The sequence below is a fragment of the Geotrypetes seraphini genome, chromosome 2, assembly GCF_902459505.1.
Source record: "Geotrypetes seraphini chromosome 2, aGeoSer1.1, whole genome shotgun sequence".
NCBI lineage: Eukaryota > Metazoa > Chordata > Amphibia > Gymnophiona > Dermophiidae > Geotrypetes > Geotrypetes seraphini.
In genome coordinates, this window is record NC_047085.1 from 461,582,343 (window position 1) to 461,609,196 (window position 26,854).

Below are 26,854 nucleotides of genomic sequence, written 5' to 3' on the forward strand. Positions count from 1 at the left end.
GGAAGCCCAAAGAATAATTTCAACTACTTTTAAAAATGTCCCAACCAAGATTGCAAAACTAAAGCCACCGTCTTCCATCCCTTCCTGTTTTTATTTGAGCCTTGTTCAGTCAGAAAGGCTAATTCAGTTACCATGTTAGTCCACTTGCATACATAAATATGAAATCCAATAAAAAGTTGTGATATTTTTCACTGAACTAAATATATTTCTAACTAGGTTTCAAAAGCTGCACACCCAAATGCTTTAGTTTGTCCTAGGGAAGATAACATAGCCATGAAAATCAATCAGAAATAGTTTGATAAACAGGATCGCCTACAACAGGGGTTCCAAACTTGGCCTTTACCCAAACAGATTCTCAGGATGTCCACAAAGAATATATATGAAATCTATTTGCTTGCAAAGTGCATGTAAACAGATCTCTGACATACCGTATATACTTAAATATAAGATGAGATTTTTGGGCCCAAAAAATGCACTAATTTTACCATTAGTGCATGGCCATAAAAAAAAAATAATTAGTGTTGAGCACTTATCAGTACCTATTTTTAGATGGTAAAGGCTCACATGTGATTAACACCATCATGCTTACTCTGCCCCACAGTCATGCCCTTCAGGGGAAAATTATTTTTTTTTTTAATGTGTGGTTTGAACGTGCACATTGCAAATTTACTGTGGGATGCCACAGCATGTCCTGTGGTAAGCCTCTTTAACCTATCTTAAGTGCACAGTAGCACTTAACTGCAGCTTAGTATAAGGTCCCCTGTGTTTGATGATCTAATAATAATCCTGCAGATACTGATGGGGAGGAGGAGGTGTTTTGACTGCTGTCAGATAGGAGGGCACACAAAGATGGCTGACATTGAACACAAAACAAAAATGGGGCAATAAGCGCTGCCAATTATTGTAATTAAATAGATCAATACAAGAAAACCCTTCTAAGGAAAATATCAATATCGCAAATGAAAAATCCAAAGGAATATTGTTGATTTCACTGGGGATACACCAGAATCAGTGTGTAACGCAAATTGCATGGACTGGATGGACCATTCAGATCTTTATCTGCCGTCATTTACTGTTACATTAAATTTTTGTATAATATATGTGCATCCACATTGTGTAGTTGTAAGCTATAAGAACACTAACCCCATCTTTTACAAAGGTGCACTAAGCGTTTTAGCACACGCTAAAGGTTAACGTGTCCATAGACTTATAATGGGCGCATTAGGGTTGAGCGCGTGTATATTTAGCGCACGCTAAAACGCATAGCGCACCTTAGTAAAAGGAACCCTAAGCCTTGGAAGGGCAGTACTCTGCTTTCAATGCTTAAATTCCCAAGGGTTTAATAAATCCCTTGACACACAATGTGTGATACTGTGAAATTCAAATGAGAATTGAAAAGTGGGAGTGTGTGGTGCAGTGGTTAAAGCTACAGCCTTGGCACTCCAAGGTAGCGGGTTCAAATCCCGCACTGCTCCTCGTGACCCTGGGCAAGTCACTTAATCCCCATTGCCCCAGCCATATTAGATAGAGCGAGAGCCCGCCAGGATAGTTAGGGAATAATGCTTGAGTACCTGAATAATTTGTAATCTACATAAAACAACTCAAAAGTTTCAGTGAAACGCAATCGTAGACTACACTTAGCTGAAGGCGATTTCTCTTGGGCAGCTGAAACATTTTAGGAAGCGACGTCATTAGTTGGAACCAAAACTTCACGCCACTAAAGTCTGCCGTCAGAAATAGGGTTCGACGGAGCTCTCTTTCGAGGTTTTTCATCCCCTTTTTCAGGAACCTAAGCGTATCTATCTTACGTCAGATTAGTAATGCACGCCACAAGTAATGTGATGCAAGCCTACACTGAATGTTGCCTGAGTGGAAAGAATGCAGCTTCCCAGCTAAACGTCTCGCATGACATCGTGTTCGCACAGCTTTATTGAACACGATCAATGGTAAGGGCTGATTATTTGCCATATATGTGAAGCATGCCCAGTGGGGGAGTAACAGCAAAGGCAGCCCCTTCACCGTAACTCAAGTAAACAAAGAGGGGTTGCATACAATGAAAAATTGGGTTCCTGCTTGTATTCATGAATGGATTATGCTAAAGTTTATTATTTGAGAGGTAGACCCTAAGACAGGGGTGTCAAAGTCCCTCCTCGAGGGCCGCAATCCAGTCGGGTTTTCAGGATTTTCCCAATGAATATACATTAGATATATTAGCAAACAATGAAAGCAGTGCATGCAAATAGATCTCATGCATATTCATCGTGGAAATCCTGAAAACCCGACTGGATTGCGACTCTCGAGGAGGGACTTTGACACCCCTAGGCCCTAGACTAAACACGGGCAACTTCAGTCCTCGAGGGCTGGAATCCAGTCGGGTTTTCAAGATTTCCCCAATGAATATGCATGAGATCTATTTGCATACAATGAAAGCAGTGCATGCAAATAGATCTCATGCATATTCATTGGGGAATTCTGAAAACCCGACTGGACTGTGGCCCTCGAGGAGGGACTTTGACACCCCTGCCCCAAGAGGAACTGAATAATGGGATTCTGGGGGGCGGGGGAGAGGTGAGAAGAGAGGAGGATGAGGGAGATGAATTGGGATAAGTGCGCATGTCCAGTTTTCTTTCTTTAATAATGTAAGAGTGTACCAGCAACAGAGCGGAGTGTTAAAAAAAAAATAGTCTTTATTAACCACAACACTTGGAAATGGACTCCAGAGTGGAGGAGGGTGTCAGGTCAAAAGCGCGCCAGGACAAAGGCACGCCCAGACAATTGAGCGCAGCGCGGAGGCACGCGCTGCTTAAAATTACTGTTTTTAGGGCTCCGACGGGGGGGGAACCCCCCACTTTACTTAATAGACATCGCGCCGCGTTGTGGGGGCGTTGTGGGGGTTGTAACCCCCCACATTTTACTGAAAACTTAACTTTTTCCCTGTTTTTAGGGAAAAAGTTAAGTTTACAGTAAAATGTGGAGGGTTACAACCCCCCAAACCCCCCATAACGCCGGCGCAATGTCTATTAAGTAAAGTGGGGGGAGGGTTCCCCAACAAAACCCCCCATCGGAGCCCCTAAAAACTGTAATTTTCTTCAGTGCGCGCCTCCGTCTTGCGCTCAGTTGTCGGCGCGCACCTTTGTCTTTCGCGCCATTGTCTATGAACAGTTTACAATCTAAAACAGTGGTCTCAAACTCGCGGCCTGTGGGGCCACATGCGGCCCGCCAGGTACTATTTTGAGGCCCTCGGTATGTTTATCATAATCACAAAAGTAAAATAAAACAGTTGCTTGATCATATGTCTCTTTAGCTATAAATTACAATATTATTATTAAGACTTAGACAAAAGGAAGGATTTAAAAGCTATAAAGAGTTTTACCTCATGCAGAATTGTAATATCTTTAATAAGACATTAACTCTTTTTTCTGAGGCCCTCCAAGTACCGACAAATCCAAAATGTGGCCCTGCAAAGAGTTTGAGTTTGAGGCCATTGGTCTAAAAGAAAAATGAAAAGGATGCCAAATTTAATAGGTCAGAGAAAACTAAAAATAAAAGAAATAATCTAGAAATAAGCAATCAATATACAGTACTTCCCCGATATTCTCGGAGGTTCCGTTCCAGGAACCCCTGTGAATCTTGAAAAACGGTTTTCATGGGGGGAGACAGGAGAGAGAGGCTGGAGAGAGCAGCTGGAGCGCCGGCGAGTGAAGGAAATCACTTGTGGTATGCTCTGACCGCCTCTTCCTGCACTAAAGTCGGGCCTCACCAGTCAGGAGCTGCTTTGACACACAGCTCCTGATTGGTGAGGCCCATCTTTAGTGCAGGCAGAGGTGGTCAGAGCATACCGTGAGTGATTTCCTTCACTCACCGGCGCTCCAGCTGCTCTCTCCTGCTTCTCTGGTTGCCTTCTCCTGCCCGGTCATTCATGGTCGGAAAATACCATGAATGACTGGGACCATGAATTGCGGACCTCGAATGACCGTGGGTGCATTGTAACTACTTAAATCATAACAAAATGAAAAACATAAGAATATTTACCAGATCATTCCTTTTGCTCACAATCAACAATGAGGTTCTCGCTCGAGCATACACATGAGGTATGCTATTTAAAAAAAACAAAAAAAAACCCATGGATGACAGCGATTTCTGTGGCTGGTCCTTGGTTATGAAATGCTTTGAATGGTTCGTTGAGGCTATATCAAGATCTGAAGTCTTAAAAAATATATATATATCTGAAAATGCATTTATTTGTTGGAGCATTCTTTTAGACTAGAGCAGGGGTAGGCAATTCCAGTCCTCGAGAACCAGAACCAGGTCAGGTTTTCAGGATATCCACAATAAATATGCATGAGATGAATTTGCATTTCAAGGAGGCAGTGTATGCAAATCCATCTCATACATATTCATTGTGGATATCCTGAAAACCTGACCTGGCTCCGGCTCTCGAGAACCAGAATTGCCCACCCCTGGACTAGAGGATGTTTGTTTTTAGTTTTCCGCTAAGTCCATTTGATTACTTGTAAAGATGTACTATTGTTTTATTCTGGATTTGTATATGTGATTATTGTAATCCGCTTAGGTAATAAGTGGAATAGAACAGGTTCATTAAAGCCAGATGTGTTGTGCTTAATACTGTGTTTTTTATACTCCATTCTGTTGCTGGTCTGCTCTTGCACTGGTTCTTGTGCCTTAAGGATCAGAGCCTCTTTTTATTTTATTTCATGGCCTTGTTTAGGTCACGTTTACACATTGGACAGTAACTGCACTGCTGTGAAATTACGATCATTTGCTGCAGATGTCTTTGTAACGTGACGGACTTTGCAGATTTATTGCAGTAAACATTCTACTGGATAAAATCCAACTTATGACGTGCTGTACATTATGCAACATCACCACATTCGCATACCAGAAACAATGGACTAGAGGGGAGGGGGGTAACGTGTTGGGAAATTTTTGTTGTCAAATAACAGCTGTTGTAAAATAGTTTATTTTGGATTCACGTGAGATGTGAAAAGCCTTTCGGCTATGTGTCTAGAACAGTGGTTCCCAACCCTGTCCTGGAGGACCACCAGACCAATCGGGTTTTCAGGAGAGCCCTAATGATTATGCATGGAGCAGATTTGCATGCCTGGCACCTCCATTATATGCACATCTCTCTCATGCATATTCATTAGGGCTATCCTGAAAACCCGACTGGCCTGGTGGTCCTCCAGGACAGGGTTGGGAACCACTGGTCTAGAACAGTGTATCGCAAACCCTGTGCCGCGGCACACTAGTGTGCCTCCTGAGATTTCAGGTGTGCCGCGAGAGGCACATCCTGTAGGCAGTCAGCCAGCGCCTCTCCTTCTTTCTGCATGTCTTCCCTTCTGGCACCCCCCCCCCCCAGCAACTCGGGGCCCTTCTGGAGGGCCTTTGCGCATACACGGACATCAACATGTCATGCCTGGGTGTCACCTCATCACATCGACGTCCGCGCATTTCCTGATGCCTTGAGCCACGGCTACTACATTTAGGGTTCCTTTTACAAAGGTGCGCTAGCGGTTTTGGCGTGCACGCTAGCCGCTATTGCCTCCTTTTAAGCAGGCGGTAATTTTTCAGCTATCGCGCGCTAAAAACATTAGCGCACCTTAGTAAAAGGAGTCCCCAGTGTGCTGCGGCTCGAGAAAGTTTGAGAGACACTGGTCTAGAAAAAGAAATTTGAGGTGTATAGAAGGCAGAGAAATGTGTAGGCTTACCATTAACACCCTCCTTTTGCCCACTAAGCAACCCCCAAAGGGTTATTCATTCACACTGCCGACATTTTCATTTACCTTTCACCCCCAAATATACTTAATAGTGTCCAGGGTCGAAGGCTCGTGTGAGTGATTGTCACTTGTTGTTTTCTTTGCCCCTTATGGCCAAATTGGCAAAACTCACTGAAGCCAACTATGCCATTTTTATGCAGCAAACAGAGAAGGTGGCAAAAATCTCCTTGTGGTTAGCAACTGTTGGAGTTTGTTTCCTTAAGGTAGAGGTAGATGTTTGCCTTTCAAGGCTGCAGATTTTACATGTGGTTTAGGGTCTCTCTAATTGGGAGGTGGGGCGTCCATCTGTATGTCACTGCTGCCTTGTCCCCTTTTGATTCCCATGATTTCCTTATGAAAACCCACGCTATTCGTTCGTAAAAGAGCAAAGTAAAAATAAATAAATCTAATAGTTGCTACAGGATCTGTTACCCAAAAGTAAAAATTGAAAGAAATAAAATATCCAATAAAACCTAAAATTAATATAATTAAGGGAATGCCAATCCAAAAAGTACTACCGGTACTACTGATCACGATAGTACACCTTTTGAAGCTGTGGAACACTAAATGCGGGGCTGCGGCTGGAGAGCATCCGTAAATGCGTGGACGTTGATGCGATGACTTTACGCGCATGTGTGACATCACGACGTCTTGGCAAGAGGGAGAATTAGAAGGCCTTTAGCATGCGCGGATGCATGCTCAAGGCCCGGCAGAGGCAGGAAGTTCTTCAAGCGGCACCAGCACGTCTTGTGGGCTGCGTTCCGGTGCCAGACCGGGGGGGGGGTGTAAGTTTCAAGTTGTTCGGGCGGGGGGTGCTGGTTCGCGCCGGGGAGGTGCCGGTTCGAGCAGGGGGCCTTAGCGAGCAGGGGGGAGCGATGCCGGTTCTTGGGGGGGGGGGGGGGTGCTCACAAATCGAGTCAACACTTGGTTTGCGAGACAAGTTTTGCGAGAATGTTTTGCTCGTCTTGCAAAACACTCGCAAACCAAGGTTTGACTGTATCTAAAATAATAATAATACAGGATGTGCCTCTCGCGGTAAGAGGCACATCCTGTAGGCCAGGGGTGCCCATACTTTTTTGACTTGCAAGCTACTTTTAAAATGACCAAGTCAAAATGATCTACCAAAATTAAATTTTAAAAAACACAAAGCACACTGTACGCAGAGAAAATGTTAATTATCATTTGTATTTGGTTTTTTTTCAGAAGTCAAGGCAGATGACTTTAAAATATGCAATATCACCTCAGTAACAAATACAAAAATAGACAAATATACCCTCTTCCCTTTTACTAAACTGTGATAGCGGTTTTTAGCGCAGGAAGCTGCGCCGAATGCCCTGCGCTGCTCTCAATGCTCATAGGCTCCCTGTGCTAAAAAACGCTATTGCGGTTTAGTAAAAGGGGGCCATAGTGCAAAATATAGACAGCAGATATAAATTCTCAAAACGGACAAATTTTGATCGCTAAATTGAAAAAATCATTTTTCCTACCTTTTTTTCTGGTGATTTCATGAGTCTCTGGTTGCACTTCCTTCTTCTGTAAAGTCAATATTTCTTTCTGCCGTTCTTTCTCTCTCCCCCGGCCCCCCCCTTTCTTTCTGCCTTTCTCTCTCTCTCCCCCTGCCCCCCCCCCCAAGCCATCGTGCCAATTTCTCCCTGCTTCTTCCCTGAACCAGGCCTGGCGCTTACAAGCGCTGGGCCCACAAGATTTCACTTCCAACGTCAATTCTAACATCGGGGAGGAAGTTCCAGGCCTGCCAGGCAGCGATTGGCTGGCCCAGAACTACCTCTCAGATGTCAGAATTGACGTCCGTGGTGAAGTTTTATAACTCCGGCGCTTGTACACGCCAGGCCTGGCTTGGGGAAGCAGCAGGGAGAAAAAGATCTCAAAGGCAACGTGATTGACTCGCGTTGCCTTTGCGATCTACTGGTCGATCGCGGTCGACCATTTGGGCACCCCTGCTGTCGGCAGTCAGCCAGTGCTTGTGTCTCATGGCACACCTGGAATCTGCTGTGGAATACTAATGTGCCATGGCACTCAATTTGTGATACACTACATTATAGCATAGGATGTTACTTTCAATGCCAAACTACAGAATTAACCAGATAGATGTGGGCTCCGATGGGTGCTTGTGTCCCAGACTGACCACTGATAAAGGAGGTGGGGCTGGACTTTGCTCTGACTCAGCATGGCTTTTCTTTAGTTCTTATGCTGCTCTGTTTATCTGAAAAGGAATAATGAGCCTGATACACGTTATTAGGAAACCAATTATTCAGGCTTAAAATTCTGACTAAAGAGGACTTCAGTAGAGATGTGTGGAGGCAGCCTCTCAGTAGCATTTTTCTACTTTTGGATATGATTAGTTTTTGTCGGCAGTAACAAATAAGATTTTACCTTGGGTGTTTCTAAATTAGAGCAGAGCTGAATTGACCCCAGTATGAATAATATGGAGATGTTAGGGAGAATGAAGCAGGACCGAGAAATGTTTCAAAGAGGCACTTGCTTGGGAAAAAAAATTAGGTGACCAGAGGAAGAGAAAGGAGCAATAGAGAATGGAACAAGAAGTGACAAACCAAGGTCAAAGACTATCTATTTCAGTATTTCTTTTATTGAAAGGCTTTGGGGCAAAACACAATATCAGATATATAGAAACTGGAAATTTTTTTAAATCAGAGGTGCGATTATGGATGTAGGTAACCACTCCAATGCAGTCTGTTTTTTGTGATATCCATAATGAATGTACATGAGATGGCTTGCATGCTCTGACTTCCATTTTGTGCAGATTGTTGCAATGAAATCCTGAAAAGACAAGTGGAGGCGTGGCCTAGTGGTTAGAACAGCTGCCTCAGCACCCTGAGGTTGTGAGTTCAATTCCCACTGCAGTTCCTTGTGACTCTAGGCATGTCACTTAATACTTCATTGCCCCAGCTACAAAATAAGTACCTGTCTAAAATATGTAAAACACCTTGATTGTGTAAACCACACATCCTGAAAACCTGATCTGTTACGGCCCTGGAGTACCCAGACAGCCAATTCTGGGTGGGCCTGTGAGCCCAAAGTGAATGGGTATAAAATTTTCTCTTCAACCCACTGTCTACCCCCTCTCTCCTGCCCGTGCTCTTGCATGTCTCCCTATTTCTTCTACTCTACCTGACACAGGAAGCCTGTATCTCTCCCTCTCCTTCCATGTCTGCAGACCGCGCTCTCTCCTGTTTCTCAGCTCCTCCCAACCCCTCATCTGGTATACCTTTAAAAACTTCATTTCTGGAGGTTGACAGCAGTGAGCAGCAATTCACACTTGCTGCTTTTGTCAGCCCCAGAACATTCCCTCTGATGCAATTTCCTGTTATCACATAGGCAGGACTGCATCAGAGGGAAGCTTTGGGGCTGTGACTTGCTGCCAGCAGCCTCCCAAAAGTGGTTTTAAAAGGTAAGTACACAGAGGTGGGGTTGAGAGACTATAAGAGATGCTGGATCGTTGGCAGGGAGTGGAAGGGTGAGGAGAAAAGGAGATAATGGGCAGAAACCAAGGTAAGGATGTTGCATCTGAGGCAGCAGAAGTCTGGAGAGCAGAAAGTGCGGGGCTGGTCCCGGCTGAGCTGAGCAATATGCCTTAAAGGTAGGATGTGGGAATGGGGAGGTGGTTGGGGCCCCTGCAGTTTTCCTCCCGAGCCACCAGATCCAGGTGTGTGTCTTCTGGGGTGTAGACCTCTCTCTCCCAGCATTCCGTCACGTCGACCCAGCCTCGCCAGTAAGCCAGACAGTCGAGCACTGCTGCATTCAGACCCTCCTCCCCTGGCTTGACTGCCTCAGACACGTTGTTCTGCAGCTCCCCACTAGAGCCCAGCGCTGCATCAGAGTCAAAGTAAAGCACAACCAGAAAAAAATGTGATGCCAATGAGCAGAAAAAAATTCTGTCTATATGTAGGAAAGCCAATCCCAATTCGAGTTGACCCTTTCAAATTCTACTCTGAACTGTTAAATGTGGCTTTCTTATGAGCTTGTTGGGGAGAAAGGGACAGAAAACAAATAAACGTGACTCTTTAGCTGTTGGGTCTTGTGGCTACCATCCAATTATAGCAAAGGTGTGCCACTTCTGGGTGGGTTCCCATTAACTGTATCCTGTTTGTCTATCTTGTCTGTTTAGATGGTTTTCTTCTTCTTTGTGACTCTGTACAGCGCTGTGTACGTCTGGTAACGCTATAGAAATAATTAATAGTAGTAGCAGTTTAAGCTCAAAACGGGTGGGTCTCTGCCCACCCATAGCTGCCCCAGTGACGTGCAGCTCTTGAGGAGTTGGCCACTTGAACTTGTTAGCCAGATAATGTAAGAACTAGTGAAAATAGTCAGCAAGCAGAAATGTATTCTTAAATATATAATATGGAAAATAAATTCCAAAAAGAGCACAACCCTGGTCCTTCCATGTCTGCATACTGTGTATTTGCATTGAATTAGCAAAAGGGTCCAGAGTCTTCTCTGTGAATTTCTAGTAAGAGTGGCAGAGAAATTGGTATTCCTGTGCCACCTATAAAGAGAAGCCAGGAGGAAGTTTTTGAAGGCAATCATTCTTTTGTAGCGTTGGCACAAGTGGGTTTTATGGGAGTTCATTTCTCTGTGGTTTTGGGGTTTGTTTGTTTCTTTTCTTTTTTTTTTTTTTTTTGGGGGGGGGGGGGGTGAACAGGGAGAAACATACAAGTCTGAATATTGCACTTCACTAGACAGGAATATTCATACCTCAAAGGTGAAGATACTTCACCACTAACATTTCTATTAAATATATATAAAAAAAAAAAAAGTTAAAAAAACTATAAATAAACTAAACACTCACATACCCCCCCCCCCCCTCTTTATAAAGCCACACTAGCGTTTATAGCGCTGGCTGCCACAGTAACAGCTCTGATGCTCATAGAATTCCTATGAGTGTCAGAGCTGTTAACGCCACGGCTAGTGCTAAAAACACTAGTGCGGCTTTGTAAAGGAGGGGGATAGGTAATACCAGCACCCTCTTAGTTCTGTTATTGCTTAATGTCTGGTTCATTGAATGGAGGAAAACCAAGAGTGAACCTAAACGTTAAAGATGGAAAAATAACTTTTAATTGGGGGGGGGGGGGGAGGTGTTTAAAAATATTTATATATTTATTGTGTGAAAGCAAAATGAGGGGTGGGGGAGGAGCTATTCAGTGGGGCATAAAAGGGGGAGCAGGGTGGGGGAGGGGCTATTAAGTGGGGCATAAAAGGGGGAGCAGGCACTAAGGTAATGTTTACCTAAGGAATTCCCTTCAGTGTCTATCCTGTCTTGAATGCATATCTAAATAACCAAACCCTGTCCCTCTCACAAGATGGTGGATGGGCAGACTGGATTGGACATTTGGCCTTTTATCTTCCATCATGTTCCTTTGTTTCTGGAACATTTCAGCAATAAAGCAGAATGTGTTGATTGTGTGGCACTATTGCATGTCACTGGACATGGTATTTGTATATAACAGTGTGGAGGTTTTTATTTTTCTATGCCAATTCAAGAGCTCTTTTCTGCTTTGGAATTCATATTGTAAATTAGAGGGCTGTGTGCCTAAAATCTCTTAATAGAAGGTTTATGCATGACTTGATTGTAACTATGTGACTGCTGATGTGATATTATTAATGGTGGCCTGGGTCTGTGAATTACCAAGGATGACGTTAGAATTGAAGGGTTTATTTCCTAAACCGTCTTAAGTCCAGTGCAACTAATATGGACTTAGCGGGTTTGTGAAATAAGCCCTTCAATTACAGACATTGCTGCCAAATAAGAATTAGCAAGTAACTATAGGAAAATCCATCTATTTTGAGCTAGTTGTGTTTATATTGTACCACAAACAAATAGCACTTATTAAATTGTGCTTAATTTTTTGGAGAAGGAGTATTCCTCATAGAATAAAACCAATAAAGGGGGTTTGATGGGGGGGAGACACAGGCACTTAGGTGTAATTACCTGCTGGACTTACTATTTGCTCAGGACTGCAGCGCTTTAACATCAACTAAGCTGGGACCGGGTTGCTGAATCCCTGCAGGCATCTGCGGAGACAGACGCCCGACGTCACGCGGGTCCTTTCTCCGAGGTAGAAAGGGACGCCGCGACTGCAGGAGACCGGGGAGACACAGGCACTTAGGTGTAATTACCTGCTGGACTTACTATTTGCTCAGGACTGCAGTGCTTTAACATCAACTAAGCTGGGACCGGGTTGCTGAATCCCTGCAGGCATCTGCGGAGACAGACGCCCGACGTCACGCGGGTCCTTTCTCCGAGGTAGAAAGGGACGCCGCGACTGCAGGAGACCGGGGAGACACAGGCACTTAGGTGTAATTACCTGCTGGACTTACTATTTGCTCAGGACTGCAGCGCTTTAACATCAACTAAGCTGGGACCGGGTTGCTGAATCCCTGCAGGCATCTGCGGAGACAGACGCCCGACGTCACGCGGGTCCTTTCTCCGAGGTAGAAAGGGACGCCGCGACTGCAGGAGACCGGGGAGACACAGGCACTTAGGTGTAATTACCTGCTGGACTTACTATTTGCTCAGGACTGCAGCGCTTTAACATCAACTAAGCTGGGACCGGGTTGCTGAATCCCTGCAGGCATCTGCGGAGACAGACGCCCGACGTCACGCGGGTCCTTTCTCCGAGGTAGAAAGGGACGCCGCGACTGCAGGAGACCGGGGAGACACAGGCACTTAGGTGTAATTACCTGCTGGACTTACTATTTGCTCAGGACTGCAGCGCTTTAACATCAACTAAGCTGGAACCGGGTTGCTGAATCCCTGCAGGCATCTGCGGAGACAGACGCCCGACGTCACGCGGGTCCTTTCTCCGAGGTAGAAAGGGACGCCGCGACTGCAGGAGACCGGGGAGACACAGGCACTTAGGTGTAATTACCTGCTGGACTTACTATTTGCTCAGGACTGCAGCGCTTTAACATCAACTAAGCTGGGACCGGGTTGCTGAATCCCTGCAGGCATCTGCGGAGACAGACGCCCGACGTCACGCGGGTCCTTTCTCCGAGGTAGAAAGGGACGCCGCGACTGCAGGAGACCGGGGAGACACAGGCACTTAGGTGTAATTACCTGCTGGACTTACTATTTGCTCAGGACTGCAGCGCTTTAACATCAACTAAGCTGGGACCGGGTTGCTGAATCCCTGCAGGCATCTGCGGAGACAGACGCCCCTTGGGAGCCCCTTGGAGACACTGGGAGAAACGGGAGAAACGTATGTAACTTTAACTTTAACTATAATATGGGGAAAAGAAAAGGGAAAGCAAAAGTGTCTACGCCTATCTTAATGGGTCCCATAGATAGACATCCAGTGTACTCAGCCATAGCCAAGGAGCGAGTTCACTATCAGGAGCATCTTTGAGTCCTCCAGGTAGAACTCCACCACCTCCACCAGGTATTCCTGGTGAATTGGAGCCAAATCCGGGCTCCATTTTTCAGCCAGAGGAAATCTCTGAGCAACAGACATCACCCTTATTGTCTTATGGGGTGATGCCGAAAGCCTTATCTTTTCAAGATGAGGCTTTGGCTCCTAGAGATCCTAAGGCTGAACCTCAGGAAGTTACTTTAAAAGATGTTTGGTTAATTAATACTCGAATGGAGGGGTTATTAAGATCTGTGGTGACACAGAATGAAAAATTTTCAAAGGAAGTGATTGATAAGTTTGTGAATGTTGATTCAAACTTAAAGATTATAGAAAAATCTATTAGGTCAACAGAGTCCCAAATGTTTACTTTACAAGCAGTCTCCTCATCAGCTGTTAAGGATTTTCATATTACTCATTTGAAATTTGAAAAAATGGAGAACTTGCAGAGGGCAAAAAATCTACGTCTAGTCAATTTTCCCAAAACTCATTTGATTTCTCCCGAAATATTGGTTAAGAAATATTTTAAGGAAGTTCTGGGAATGGCTGACATAGAAAATTTGCCTTTAACCAATCTATATTATATTCCTCAGAAGAAAAAAGTTTCCATAGAACCGGGTATAGATCAGTTGGAACAGATTGATTTTGATTTAACTGGTTTCTTAGAGGACTCACAGGATATAATCCAAACTAGATCTACACTCTTAATAACATGTACGAGAGAAATAGATAAATCCTTAATAATGAAAGCTTATTTCAGAATAAACAAACAAAATTATGTGGAGGACAATGTATTAATATTTCCAGATGTGGCCCAAGCAACACAATTAAGAAGAAAATCTTTTTTGGTTTTGAAATCTAGGGTATTAGCTTTAGGAGCCACATTTTATTTAAAATTTCCCTGTAAATGTTTGATTAAATTTCAGGAAAATGAATATGTTTATTGGGACTCAATGCAGTTAGAACAATTTTTACAACGTCATGAAACAAGTTTACCTTCTTCTCTCACCACATAATTAATAATTTGGAGTTTTTGATTTGTATTTATACACCAGAATGATTGATCTTTATTGATCAGGATTATATTTAAATATGTCTGTTTCATTTACCTGTTTTCTCTCTCAAATTATGTGGACTAGAGGAAATTATATAGAAGAACCTTTAGTAGGTTATAACATTTGTATTTATGTTTCTGTAAAATTCCTTTACTTTTCTTATTATTTGTATAAATGATAATGTAAAATCTTGAAAATAAAAAAAAAAAAAAAAAAAAAAGGGGGTTTGATGGGGAATGGGTGCAATCTTGAACCTTCAGACAGGATGTGACAGACCAGAAGCATTTAGGGCAGGGATCCTCAAAGGCAGTCCTTGAAGTTTACAACTCAGCCTGGTTTTCAGGATCTATTTGCATATTCTCTCTGGAACTCCTGAAAACCAGGCTGGGTTTTGAGGATCCGTGATTTAGGGCATTGAAAACAAAGCCGGTCCTTCAGCCACAGCGTGGCATCCACATTTCACCAAAGAGATTTCCATAGTTTTACAACTCTAATATAAATCCAGACCCATTCATAAATACATGGATTTAGGGCTGGAGTTGTTAATGTTCATAATAATAATAACAGCTTATATACCGCAATACCGTGAAGTTCTATGCTGTTTACAAAGATTAAGCAAAGGTACAAATTGATTGACTTTAAGAGGGGAGGAAGAAAGAGGGTTAATAGGACAGGAAATCCATTTTTTGAGGAGAGAGTGATCCATAGAACAAGTTAATCGCTATAGAGGGGAGAGAGAAGAGAGGATCAGTTGTCTAGATACTTTAGGAACAGGTGTGTTTTCAGACGTTTCCTAAATTCCTCATAAGTAGTGGGCGAAAGCAATTGTTCTAGGTCTTTACCCCATGATGCTGCTTGGTGCGAGAGAAGATGTTCATAGTGTTTTTTCAGTTTACAACCTCTGACTGGGGGGGAGACGAAGCTGGAATGTGAGCTTCTCTTGTGTCTGTTGGCTGAGAAGACGAAAAGGTCAGTTATATATTTAGGGGCAAGTCCGTGTAGTGCTTTGAAGCAGAAGCAGGCAAATTTAAACTTTACGTGCGTTCATACTCACATTAGCGCACCTTAATGCTGAGAGAAGCCTAGAACAATGTTTCTCAACTTGGCCCTAGAGCAGGGGTGCCCAACGCGTCGATCACGATCGACCGGTAGCTCAGGAAGGCAATGTGAGTCGATCGCAGAGCCCATCCCGGGCTCTGTGATAGACTCGTGTTGCTGTCCCGATCTACCGGGCCTATCAGCCTTCCTCTCCCCGACGTCAAAGACGCCGACGCCGGGCATTAGGCTGTTTTTGTCATTTCGGGGGTGGGGGGGTGGGGGGGCGTGGGGGTGTGGCAGCGGCAGCAGCAACAGCCTGAAAAAGAAATCATCCTGGCCCGGGTCGGTGCTTGTTTCAACTTCCTTTTTCCACAAAGGCGGGACTCGTAGAGGGAAGGCCTCGATGTCGGCAGCTTGTCTTGATCACCGCTGCTGACGAGTTGCTGAAGAGAGCCGCGGAGCAGGGGGGTGTTGCCAGGTGCAGGTAGAAGGGAGAAGGCCAGATGCAGGACTCGTGGGTGAGGGAGCAGAAGAGAGAGAGAAAGAGAGAGGGGAGGGAAACAAAAGGAAATATTTCATACTGGGATGGGCCAGAGTGGAGGGAGGGTGGAAAGATTCTGGCTACAGGGTGCATTAACAAAGGAAAAGGGGGGAAAGCTGAAAATGGAGATAGTGACACAAAGAAGAGAAAGAGTAAGCAGGACCTACTGAATAAGGATAGAGATACAGAGGGGACATGAAGAGGAGGTGAAATAGAGACACAGAAGTAATGCTGAAAAAGTATGTGTGGGGGCGAGATAAAGACATTGAAAGGGCAAATGGTGAACATGGGGTAAAGACAAATGAAGATTCTGAAAAAGTGGTGAGATAGGGATATAGGTGAGATGGACACAAAGAAGGGTGATGCTGGAAAATAGGTGGAATGGTAATTCTGACAGACATAGAAGGGAAATGCTGGATCAAGGAGAGATGGGGCTCAGGCTGGATGGAATGAGGAGAAATGCCTTGTTGGCCCGGAACTTCCTCTCCTACGTCAGAATTGACGTCAGGGAGCAGAATGCTGGTCAGCGCGACGCTTCTGCAGGGAAAGCTTGGGACGGCGGTGGCTTGGGGGCTGTTCCCCGATGGCGGTGGCAGCAAACCGAGTGGCTTGGGGGAGGGCACAGAGAAAGAAAGAAAGGGGGCAGACGGGGAGACAGAAAGAAGGGGGAACAGGGAGACAGAAAGAAAAAGTTGGGGGAGAGAATGAGGTCTGGAGGAGAGGAAACATACAGGAGGCTGAAAGAAAGGAAGAAAGATTGGATGCACAGTCAGAAGAAGAAAGTGCAACCAGAGACTCATGAAATCACCAAACAGCAAAGGTAGGAAAAATGATTTTATTTTCAATTTAGTGATCAAAATGTGTCGGTTTTGAGAATTTATATCTGCTGTTTATATTTTGCACTATGGCTCCCTTTTACTAAACCGCAATAGCGTTTTTTAGTGCAGGGAGCCTATGAGCATTGAGAGCAGCGCGAGGCATTCAGTGTAACTCCCTGTGCTAAAACCTACTATTGTGGTTTAGTAAAAAGGGAGGGGGTGTATTTGTCTATTTTTGTATTTTGTTACTGAGGTGACATTGCATAGAGTCATCTGCCGTGACTTCTTTGAAAAAACCCGGAATATGAATAATTAACATTTTCTCTGCCTTTCAGTGTGCTTTGTGTTTTTTTTAAATTTTATTGTTGGTAGATCATTTTGACTTAGTCATTATAAAAGTAGCTCGCAAGCCCATAAAGTGTGGGCACCCCTGCCCTAGAGTATCTCCTGGCCAGTCAGGTTTTCAGGATATCAGCTACAGCAGGGGTGCCCACACTTTCTTGGCTTGTGAGCTAAACTAAGCTAAACCTTAAGTTTGTATACCGCATCATCTCCATAAAGATAGAGCTACTTTTAAAATGACCAAGTCAAGATGATCTACCAACATTAAAAATTTAAAAAACACAAAGCACAAAGTACTCGGAGAAAATATTATCATTTATATTTGGGGGTTTTTTCAAAGAGGTCAAGGCAGATGACTTTAAAATATGCAATGTCACCTCAATAACAACTATACAAAAATAGACAAATATACCCCCTTTCCTTTTACTAAATCGCGATAGCGGTTTTTAGCACAGGGAACTGCGCTGAATGCCCCGCGCTGCTCCCGATGGTCATAGGTTTCCTGCACTAAAAATTGCTAATGTGGTTTAGTAAAAGGGGACCATAGTGCAAAATATAGACAGCAGATATAAATTCAGACACTTTTTGATCACTAAGGGCTCCTTTAACTAAAGTGCGCTTGCGTTTTTAGCACACGCAGGATATCACCTCGCTCTACACCGCGTGCTATGCGGCTAGAACTAATGCTGGTGTTAAGGTCTAGCGTGTGTGGCAATTCAGCGCGCGCTAATGCCCTAACAGAGCTTAGTAAAAGGAGCCCTAAATTTAAAATAAAATCATTTTCCTACCTTTGCTGTCTGGTGATTTCATGAGTTTCTGGTTGCATGTCCTTCTTCTGACTGTGCATCCAATATTTAATAATAATAATAATAACTTTATTTTTCTATACCGCCATAGTCAGGCGACTTCTAGGCGGTTTACATCTAGGCGGTAAGAAGGCTGGACATTCAGCAAATAACAAAAGGTCTTAATACAGTACAATAAGTCAACTTACAATACCGTACCATGAGTCTAAATACAATACAATACATTACAATGAGTCTAAATACAATACAATACAATGAGTCTAAGTACAATACCATACAATGGGTCTAAATACAAACAATAATCTAAGAGGGAAACTTACGTATTAATTGGAGTTCTATGGTTAGTGAGTACCTGAATACTTTAGTACTTACATGTTGATTGGGGTTCTATGGGTAGAGAATACCTGAATACATGAGAGGAGCTTCTTGAGAGGAAGAAAAAGGTGTTTACAGGGGGGAAGTCCTAGTGAGTGAGGGGACAGTTTTAGTCAATGAATTTGGCGAACAGGGCGGTTTTAATCGATTTTCAGAATGCACTATATGTCAGATTGGGTTCGTTTATGTAGTTTTTCAGCCAAACTTGCTGTCTGTTCGCTTGGAACTTAAAGGTTCTGTCCAGGAATGATTTGTACCTGCAGCCTGTAATCTTTGGGTATGCAAAGATGTTTTTGTTTCTGGTTGTTCGAGTGGGGTTGTGTAGGGTGAAGTGAGATTGTAGGTAAGAAGGTGCTAGTCCCCAGGCTTGTCTGAAACAGGTGCAGGCAAATTTGAATAATATTCGCGCTTCTATTGGTAGCCAGTGCAGCTTTTTATAGTAGGGGCTGATGTGGTCTTTTTTTCTTAGTCCGAAAATTAGGCGCACGGCAGTGTTTTGTATTAGTCTCAGTTTTTTTAGTGTTTTTTGTGGGATACCCTGGTAGATGATGTTGCAGTAGTAAAGAATGGATAGGATCAGCACCTGTACCAGCAACCTGAATGATGTTGGGTCGAAGTATTTTTTTATGGTCCTTAGTTTCCATAGTGTGAAAAAACATTTTTTCACTAGTGAGTTTGTGTGGTCAGTCATAGTTAGGTGTGTGTCTAGGGTGATACCGAGTATTTTTATGTTTTTGCATATTGGGTATTCGTGATTGTTTATTTTTATCGATGTTCTCGTAATTTTGTCGTTAGGACTCGCCAAAAAGACTTTTGTTTTCTCTGCGTTTAGTTTCAGTTTGAAATTGGTGGTCCATTTATCGATTTTGGTCATTATGTTTGAGAGGTTGTCTACAATTTCTTTTGTGATGTCGTTTAAGGGAATTAGAATGGATATGTCGTCTGCGTAAATGTAGTGTATTAAGTTTAGTTTTTTTAGGAGGTGACCTAAGGAGGCGATATAGATATTGAAAAGGGTGGGCGATAGTGGGGAGCCTTGAGGCATGCCTGACGGGTTTTTTCCATGGTTTGGAGTAGTTTCCATTGCTGATTACTCGGTAGGATCTGTTTGTTAGGAATTCTTGGAACCATTTCTTTGCCTTTCCAGAAATTCCCATTATTTCAAGGCACAGTAGCATGATTTCATGGTCCACCAGGTCGAACGCACTGCTGAGGTCTAATTGAAGAATCAGTGCGCTTTTGCCTTTACTAAAGAGATCATAGAGGTGGTTCAGTAAGGAGGCTAAGACAGTTTCTGTGTTGTATCCTTTCCTGAATCCTGATTGGTGTTCACTAAGGATGTTAAATTTGTCCAGGTAGTTTACTAGTTGAAGGTTGACCAATCCTTCCTGTAGCTTTGTGAAAAGGGGAATGCTTGCTATGGGTCTGAAATTGGATGTCAGTGCTGAAGAGGTTTTCTGATCTTTAGGGATTGGAGTGATTAGTATGTGTCCCATTTTTTTGTTTAATGTTCCGCTTGTAAGGGCGGTTGTTAGCCATGCGAATAATTCCTTTTTAAATTCTGGAGGGGCAACTGTCATGATTTTTGGGGAACATGCGTCAAGTATACAGTTAGATTTGGTGTACTTGTTGAATAAATTTAGGAACTGATGCCAGTTTGGGTATTCGAAGTGGTCCCATCTACTCTGGTGTCTTGGTCGTGGGGTTCGAGGTATTGAAGAGCATTTGTTGTGGTTGTGGGTAGAGTTGCTCTTAGTTCAGCGATTTTATTTTGAAAGAAGTTGGCTAGGGTTTGTGCCGATGGAGTGGGCTCGTTGTCCTTTTTCAGTATTTGTGTTGTATCGGTTATTGTTTTTATTAGTTTGAACAATTCTTTGCTGTTTATTTTTGAAGTACCAATTTTTTTTGCATAATGCTTATTGCGTTTTTCTTTGATCAGATTTTTGTATATTTTCATTTTTTGTTTCCAGCTTGTCTTGTCTGACTCATTGTTTGTTTTTTGCCAGATTCTCTCCAATTTTCTTAGTTCCTCTTTGGTGGTTAGTAGTTCACAGTCAAACCATTCATTTGGTGGTCTATTTTTCTTTTTGTATGTTTTATATGGCGCTATTTGGTCTAGGAGTTCTTTGCTGTAAGTTTCCCATCTTGTGGGGAAGTCCTGAATTTCATTGGTTATGGGCTGTAACTCGTAGTGTGTCCAGAATTCGGTTGGGTTAATAATGCCGCGGCTGGTTATTGTGTTCGTGTTGACGTTTTTGTGTTTTTGTTGTGTATTCTCTTTTAGCCAGTGTAGATTGAACTTGCCAATGTAGTGGTCTGACCAGATACATTTTTCCCAGGGTCCTGGGTAATATTGTATTTTGGGGTCTATTGTTTCTTTGTGGGAGAAGGTGATTAAGTCTAGTTTGTGTCCTTTTTCATGGGTTATTTCTGCGTCTGGGTTAGGAAAGTCCAGTGACATTAGGAAGTTGGCGATTTCAATTATTTCTGGTTTTGTCTTTTGTTCTAGGTGAGTGTTTATGTCTCCCAGAAGCAGGTTGTATGATCCTTTTAGGGTAGATAAGGTAAGGAATTTGGCGAATTCCTCTTTTGCGTTTGACCATTTTTTGGGTGGGATATAGAATAAAGTTGTGATTAGTGATTCTTCTAACTGTGCGTTAGTGATTTTGCAAGTTAGTAATTCAAGGTTTTCTGAAGATTTGGAGTCGGTCTTGATGTAGTCGAAGTGTTCTTTTAGGATGATCGCTAGTCCTCCTCCTTTTTTCCAGTTTCTTGCATTTCTGCATTCTTCCTCTCCTCCAGCCCTCATTCCATTCCCCAACTAACATCTCTCTCTCCCCCTCCATGAGTCCAACTTTTTCTTCCTTTCTCCCTGCTCTGACCCTTTCTTTCGCTCTGCCTCCTTTCTTTCTTTCTTTTTTTTTTTATTTTAACAAGTTTTATTGAATTTTCACAATGGTAAATACACTAGATGTAATGTAATTTATTTCTTATATACCGCTAAACTCCGTTAGGATTCTAAGCAGTTTACAGAAAATAGACAATAGTATGCATTAAAATTATAAGTAATATAGGTTTACAGAGAAAATATACATTAAAGGATACAATAAAAATAAGATGAATAAATAAAGATAAATAAATAAAGAATAGGTACTTAGAACTTCCCTTACTGTCCTGAAGGCAAAATCCCCACCCCAAAACATAAACAGTCAGACTGGTACTCTTCATATATTATCTAACCCCAAATTTCCCCCTCCCTCCCTTTCTTTTTTTTCTTTTTCTTTCTCCCTGCCCCCTTTCTTTCTTTGTCTGTCTCTTTCTCTCTCCCTGCCCCCCCACCCCAAGCCACCGCCACCGATTTCTCCCTGCTTCCCCGACAACAGCCTTCCGGGCCCAGAGCTTTCCCACCGGACATCAATTCTGACATCAGAGAGGACGTTCCTCGGAACGTCCTCTCCAACGTTGGAGTTGACTTGGGGGGGGGGGGGGGAAAGGCTGTGGGCCCGGTGCTTGTACGCGCCGGGCCTAGCATTGGGGAAGCAGGGAGAACAGAACGTAAAAACCAACGCAAGTCTTATTGCAGGCTCCGCGATCGACTTGGATTGCCTTTGCATTCGACCTTTTGGGCACCCCTGAACTACAGCCTCGGCACCCAGATGCCAGACCACTACGCCGCTCTCTCTTAGAACCTGACTCATATAAGCACATGTCCGCTTGTACTTAAGAGCGGTAATGTTTCGAGTAGCATAAAACAAACCTGATCACATCAGTTTCTTTTTCTTGCAATGTTAGACTACCTGCATACTACTACTACTACTACTACTACTACTACTACTACTACTACTACTACAGCACTACTAGACATACATAGCACTGAACATCAAACCATAGAAAAAACAGTTCCTGCTCAAAGGAGCTTACAATCTAGTCAAGCCAGACAAAACTGGACAAGAAGGTGCATGCATCAATACACAGTACTCAGGTGGGCGAATTACAGAGAAAATGATAAGACAGATAATGGTGCTTAGAAGGTGGGCTGGAGTTTGGACATGAAAGCAGATTCAAAGAAATGGGCTTTGAGTCCGGACTTGAACACTACCAGAGACTGAGCTTGACGAATCAAGTCAGGTGCTTTGTTCATGGCACACAGTGCAGCAGAAGGGTGGAGTCGGCCTTAGAAGAGATGGGTACAGATAGGAGAGACTTACCCAATGAGCAGAGTACCTAGGAGGGATTGTGGGGAGAAGAGGGATTGAATATACATGTAGGTCATTAAGAGGAGTTTGAACTGTATGCGGAAACAGGGAGCCCACAAATAACTCTTCCCTCCCGCTCCCGAAAAAAAAAAACGGCAGGAGGAATTCCCACTCCCTCTCCTCCCCCTCTCACCGAAGAAAAAGGCTCCGGAGGCCCCACTCCCCCTGCACCTCTTATTTTGGGAGGAGGAGGTACTGAAAACTCCTCCTGCTCCAGCTACTCCTCAAAGACACTGGGTCTTAGGCCCCCACCTCGGGGCATCATGTGATGCACGGGGAGGGGTCTAAGGCCCTGATTGGCTCAGGCGCCTCAGGGTCCTCTCATTGTTTAGGCCAATCAGATGACTTCCTTAAGCTGCTCTGTAAGGAAGTCCCTGATTGGCTCAGGTGCCAAGGGAGGAGCAATAATGCACCAGGGCGGGGCCTAAGGCCCAATGTCAGGGAGGAGCCAGAGCAAGAGTTTTTTTCAGTATCTCCTGCTCCCAATGTAAGAGGGGCAGGGGGCCTCCGGTGCCTGTTTCTTTGGGATGAGAGGGAAGGAGTTATTTGCAAGCAGGAGGGAGTAGGCATCCCTCCTGCTATTTTTTTCTCCTGCCTTTTGGGGGGAGGGCCTTCATGGCAGGAGGGAGTGGGCATCCCTCCTGCCATCTTTTTGGGGTTTGGGTGGGTTGTGGTAATTGTCGGGGGGGAGGGGGCACAATTGTCGTTGCGGAGGACCGTCAGCGGAAGTAGGGGATTTTTTTCATTTTTGAAAATGGGACAGATATTTTGCATGTGTAATACACGCAAAATATCTGTGCTGAAAAAAAAAAAAATACCCGGCAGACCTGTCTGTAACACAGTTACCGACAGGTCTACAACAGTCAGGTTTTAGGATCATAAAACCCGATGCAAAATAGCCAAGCAAATGTAAGTGAATCAATCACTTGGCTATTTTGCTTGGGGTTTTACTAAATTTGCATGGCTGGGCAATCGAAGGGAAAAACATGCAGTGGGCCGGTTTAGCGACGATCGCTGACTTTAGTAAATTGGGACTTAAGTCCTGTTAGGTATCAATATATTTCAGCATCTTAATTTCAAAGGTCTTACGTCCTTAATTATCTTAAAATTTCCTTTTAGTATTCTCACCATCATTGCTGCAGTGGTCAGTTTTTTTTCCAAAGTGTTGTTCGACAGAGGTGACATCCTAGTTGGCAGGGCAATTTTTAATACGATATCTGTTTAATTTGATCCTAGAATTTAGCATCTTTGAAACAAAGTGAAATAATTGAGCAATCTTGACTAAAATAGAAGCATTTTATTTGAAAAGTTTCACATTATGGGTTAAAAATATTGCATCTTTTTCAGAAACTTTTCAGCCTTATAAAATTGGTGCAACCTGTAAATTATTATGGGCAGCATTTTTTTGTTTACCTCAAAAACTGTATTTTTGATGTTTAGCATAAGAATGGAGCAACTGAGGCATATTTCATGCTCAAACTTTTGATGAATTTATAATGGGTACTTGGGTAGATATGCCTTTTTCTTTTTGGCTTGGTTTTGGTGGATGAATAAAATGTCTTGTGACAAAGGCTGGAGTGGAGTAGACTGAACTCTTATCTGCAGCTTCACTGATAGGATGTGCTAAGAGGTAATTAGTTTTGACAGCCATCACACATTGCAGCCATTTACAACGATCCTTTGTTGATCAGTTCCATGGAAGTCTGGTGCAATTTCTAAAAGACTCGCTCTAGTATGTCCAAGCAAGATAAAATACAGCCAAGGTTTGGCGCTGGGCAGAATGGTTTGGATAGATTAGGATTTTTTTTTTTTTTTCCCCTGCAGAATCGCCCAAACTTATTTTCATTTCTTTGGTGGGATGCAGCGACAAGGCATCTGTGCCTAAGCACCTTTTGTTAAACAGCTATGTTTTCTTTTTATTTCTAGCCGTGTTGATTTTAATAGGTTTTCCCCTCTCTTTGACAGGTGATATTACACAGAAAGGTTATGAGAAGAAGAGAGCTAAATTGATTGGAGCTTACCTGCCTCAACCTCCAGGTACAGGCTGCTTCATTTGAGTGTGCTGAAGTGTGGTGTTAAAATGTGTTTTGTATGAAGTCATCTGAGGCAGCTGTCAATTTTCATATGAACTGAATTGTGTGATGTTTATAAGAACATGGTGGCACCACATTATTTTTTATTTCTATGGTTACTCCATGCACATGTCCCTTGTTTATACTAAGATTTTTATGCTTGCTTTTTGCTGAGAAACATATCTTTTAATAGTTTAGTTCAGGGTTGTCCAATGTCGGTCCTTGAGGGCCGCAATCCAGTCGGGTTTTTAGGATTTCCCCCAATGAATATGCATGAGATCTATTAGCATATATAGAGATCTCATGCATATTTATTGGGGAAATCCTGAAAACCCGACTGGATTGCGGCCCTCGAGGACTGACATTGGACACCCCTGGTTTAGTTGGTAATTTCCCACTTCAAATCATTCAGACCTGAATCTAAAAGTGCAATGACCATAGTTTTCCGCTATTGCATGAAGGATGGCTCAAAGCAATCTGCTCCCTGATGTGAGGGATATGGCACCTCTCCCCAAGGCACACGGAGGCAGTGACTTTCCACATAGAGCTGGGGTGTCAAAGTCCCTCCTCGAGGGCCGCAATCCAGTTGGGTTTCCAGGATTTCCCCAAGGAATATACATGAGATCTATTTGCATGCACTGCTTTTCTTTGTATGCTAATAGATCTCATACATATTCATTGGGGAAAACCCGACTGGATTGCAGCCCTCAAGGACGGACTTTGACATCCCTGCCATAGAGCAAGGAGATCCTTTATTCAGAACGCTAGTGAAGATGCCTCAAGAAAAAAAAGTGGTATAATTACAAAGTAGTTTTTGTAACCACTGGTTATACTTAGCAAAAATAATAGGGATTGGGACTTGTATACCGCCTTTTTGTAGTTTTACAACCACACTCAAAGTGGTTTATATACAGTACAGGTACTTCAAGCATGTGTCCCAGTGGGCTCACTATCTAATGTACCTGGGGCAGTGGAGGATTAAGTGACTTGCCCAGGGTCATAAGGAGCAGCATGGGGTTTGAACCCACAATCTCGGGGTGCTGAGGCTGTAACTCTAACCACTGCGCCACACTCTCCTCAATAGCAATCTAATTATGCAGCTGTGACTCTAATATAAAACAAATACTGAGCCCCCTCAACACTGCATACTAGAACATCAGGCTGTTAATGTAAACATATTTTACATCCACACATATTCTGACTTCTCTGCCAACAATGAGTGCAGAGAAGGACTAGATATCTCCCAAGGTAACTCACCATGCAAAATGTCTGATTTGGTGTCAGTTCAGTAATAACAACAAACCCCTCCAGTATTGGGGCATAATTTGAAGTAATATGAAACCTTACGAAAGTCACTCGGGATCTGTCTGGCAAATCTGCCATGTCATAACAGCAGTTACTTCCAGGAGTCGTACATCAGAGCTCTACATAAGAACAGACAGCACCATACATAATAGCAGTGAGATCTAGAAATCACTGATGTGTATTAAGTCGACAACTCTTTCTTTTTCATCAGTATCAGATGAATCCAGAGATATGTGGCTTATGACCATCTACCAGCAGATGGAGATAGAGAGAACCAAACTGAGCTCTTTCATATAGGATGGTAAGCTCCTTGGTCAGCCAGTATTCTCTATCTCCAGTAGGTATATGGATGGTCTCTCACCAGCAACTGATTTCATCTTCTGATGTGCTCCAGTTCTGGGTTTCCCAGTTCAGTTTAGCCTGGGGATGAATGGGCTCTGGGTTGGTCTGTTCTAGGGGTACATCCAATGGTACCAGGTCCCATTCCCCCATTTCTTGATGCTTCCTGGTCCCTCCTCACTATTAAAAAAAGAAAAAGTATTCATATTGAAATCTTTGTCTGTCCCCATACACTTTATGATGACCATCTAGCCACTCTGGACTAACTCCATCCATATCTTTTTAAAGGTGCGATCTCCAGAATTATGCACCGTATTCTAAGTGAGGTCTCACCAGAGTCTTAAAAAAGGGGCACCATCACCTCCTTTTCCCTAATGGCCATTCTATTCCCTATGCACCTAAGCATCCTTCTTGCTTTTGCCATTGCCATTTGTAGCCGTTTGGCCATGTTCAAATCCTATAAAAATCACACCCAAGTTCCATTCCATTTTCATACCGAAAAGTAGAGAATGTCCAGGGGACAAATTTTTCCCTGTCCCTGCGGGAACTCATTTAACCGTCCCAGGGAATTCTTTTCCTGTCCCTGCCCCATTCCTGCAAGCTCTGTCCTCAACTGCACAAGCCTCAAACACTTTAAAATCATAATTGTTCGAGGATTGTGCCGTTAATGCAGAGCTTACAGGAATGAGGCGGGAACAGAAATAACAAAACTCACAGGGATGGGATGGGGAAATTGAGTTCCTGTGGG

At 43.4% G+C, this 26,854-nt stretch overlaps 1 protein-coding gene across 5 annotated transcripts in view; it reads left to right on the forward strand.

The window, feature by feature from the left end:
• The window catches only part of DIP2C (disco interacting protein 2 homolog C), an 800,316-nt gene that overhangs the window by 295,837 nt on the left and 477,625 nt on the right, over positions 1-26,854 (forward strand). For all 5 annotated transcript variants that reach the window (XR_004538170.1, XR_004538171.1, XM_033931571.1 and 2 more), the window contains exon 2: positions 24,356-24,427. Coding sequence is in view for 3 of the 5 variants with exons in the window: in XM_033931571.1 (XP_033787462.1) it covers positions 24,356-24,427 (72 nt within the window). In the remaining 2 variants the exon portion in view is untranslated. The remainder of the gene's footprint in view (positions 1-24,355; positions 24,428-26,854) is intronic.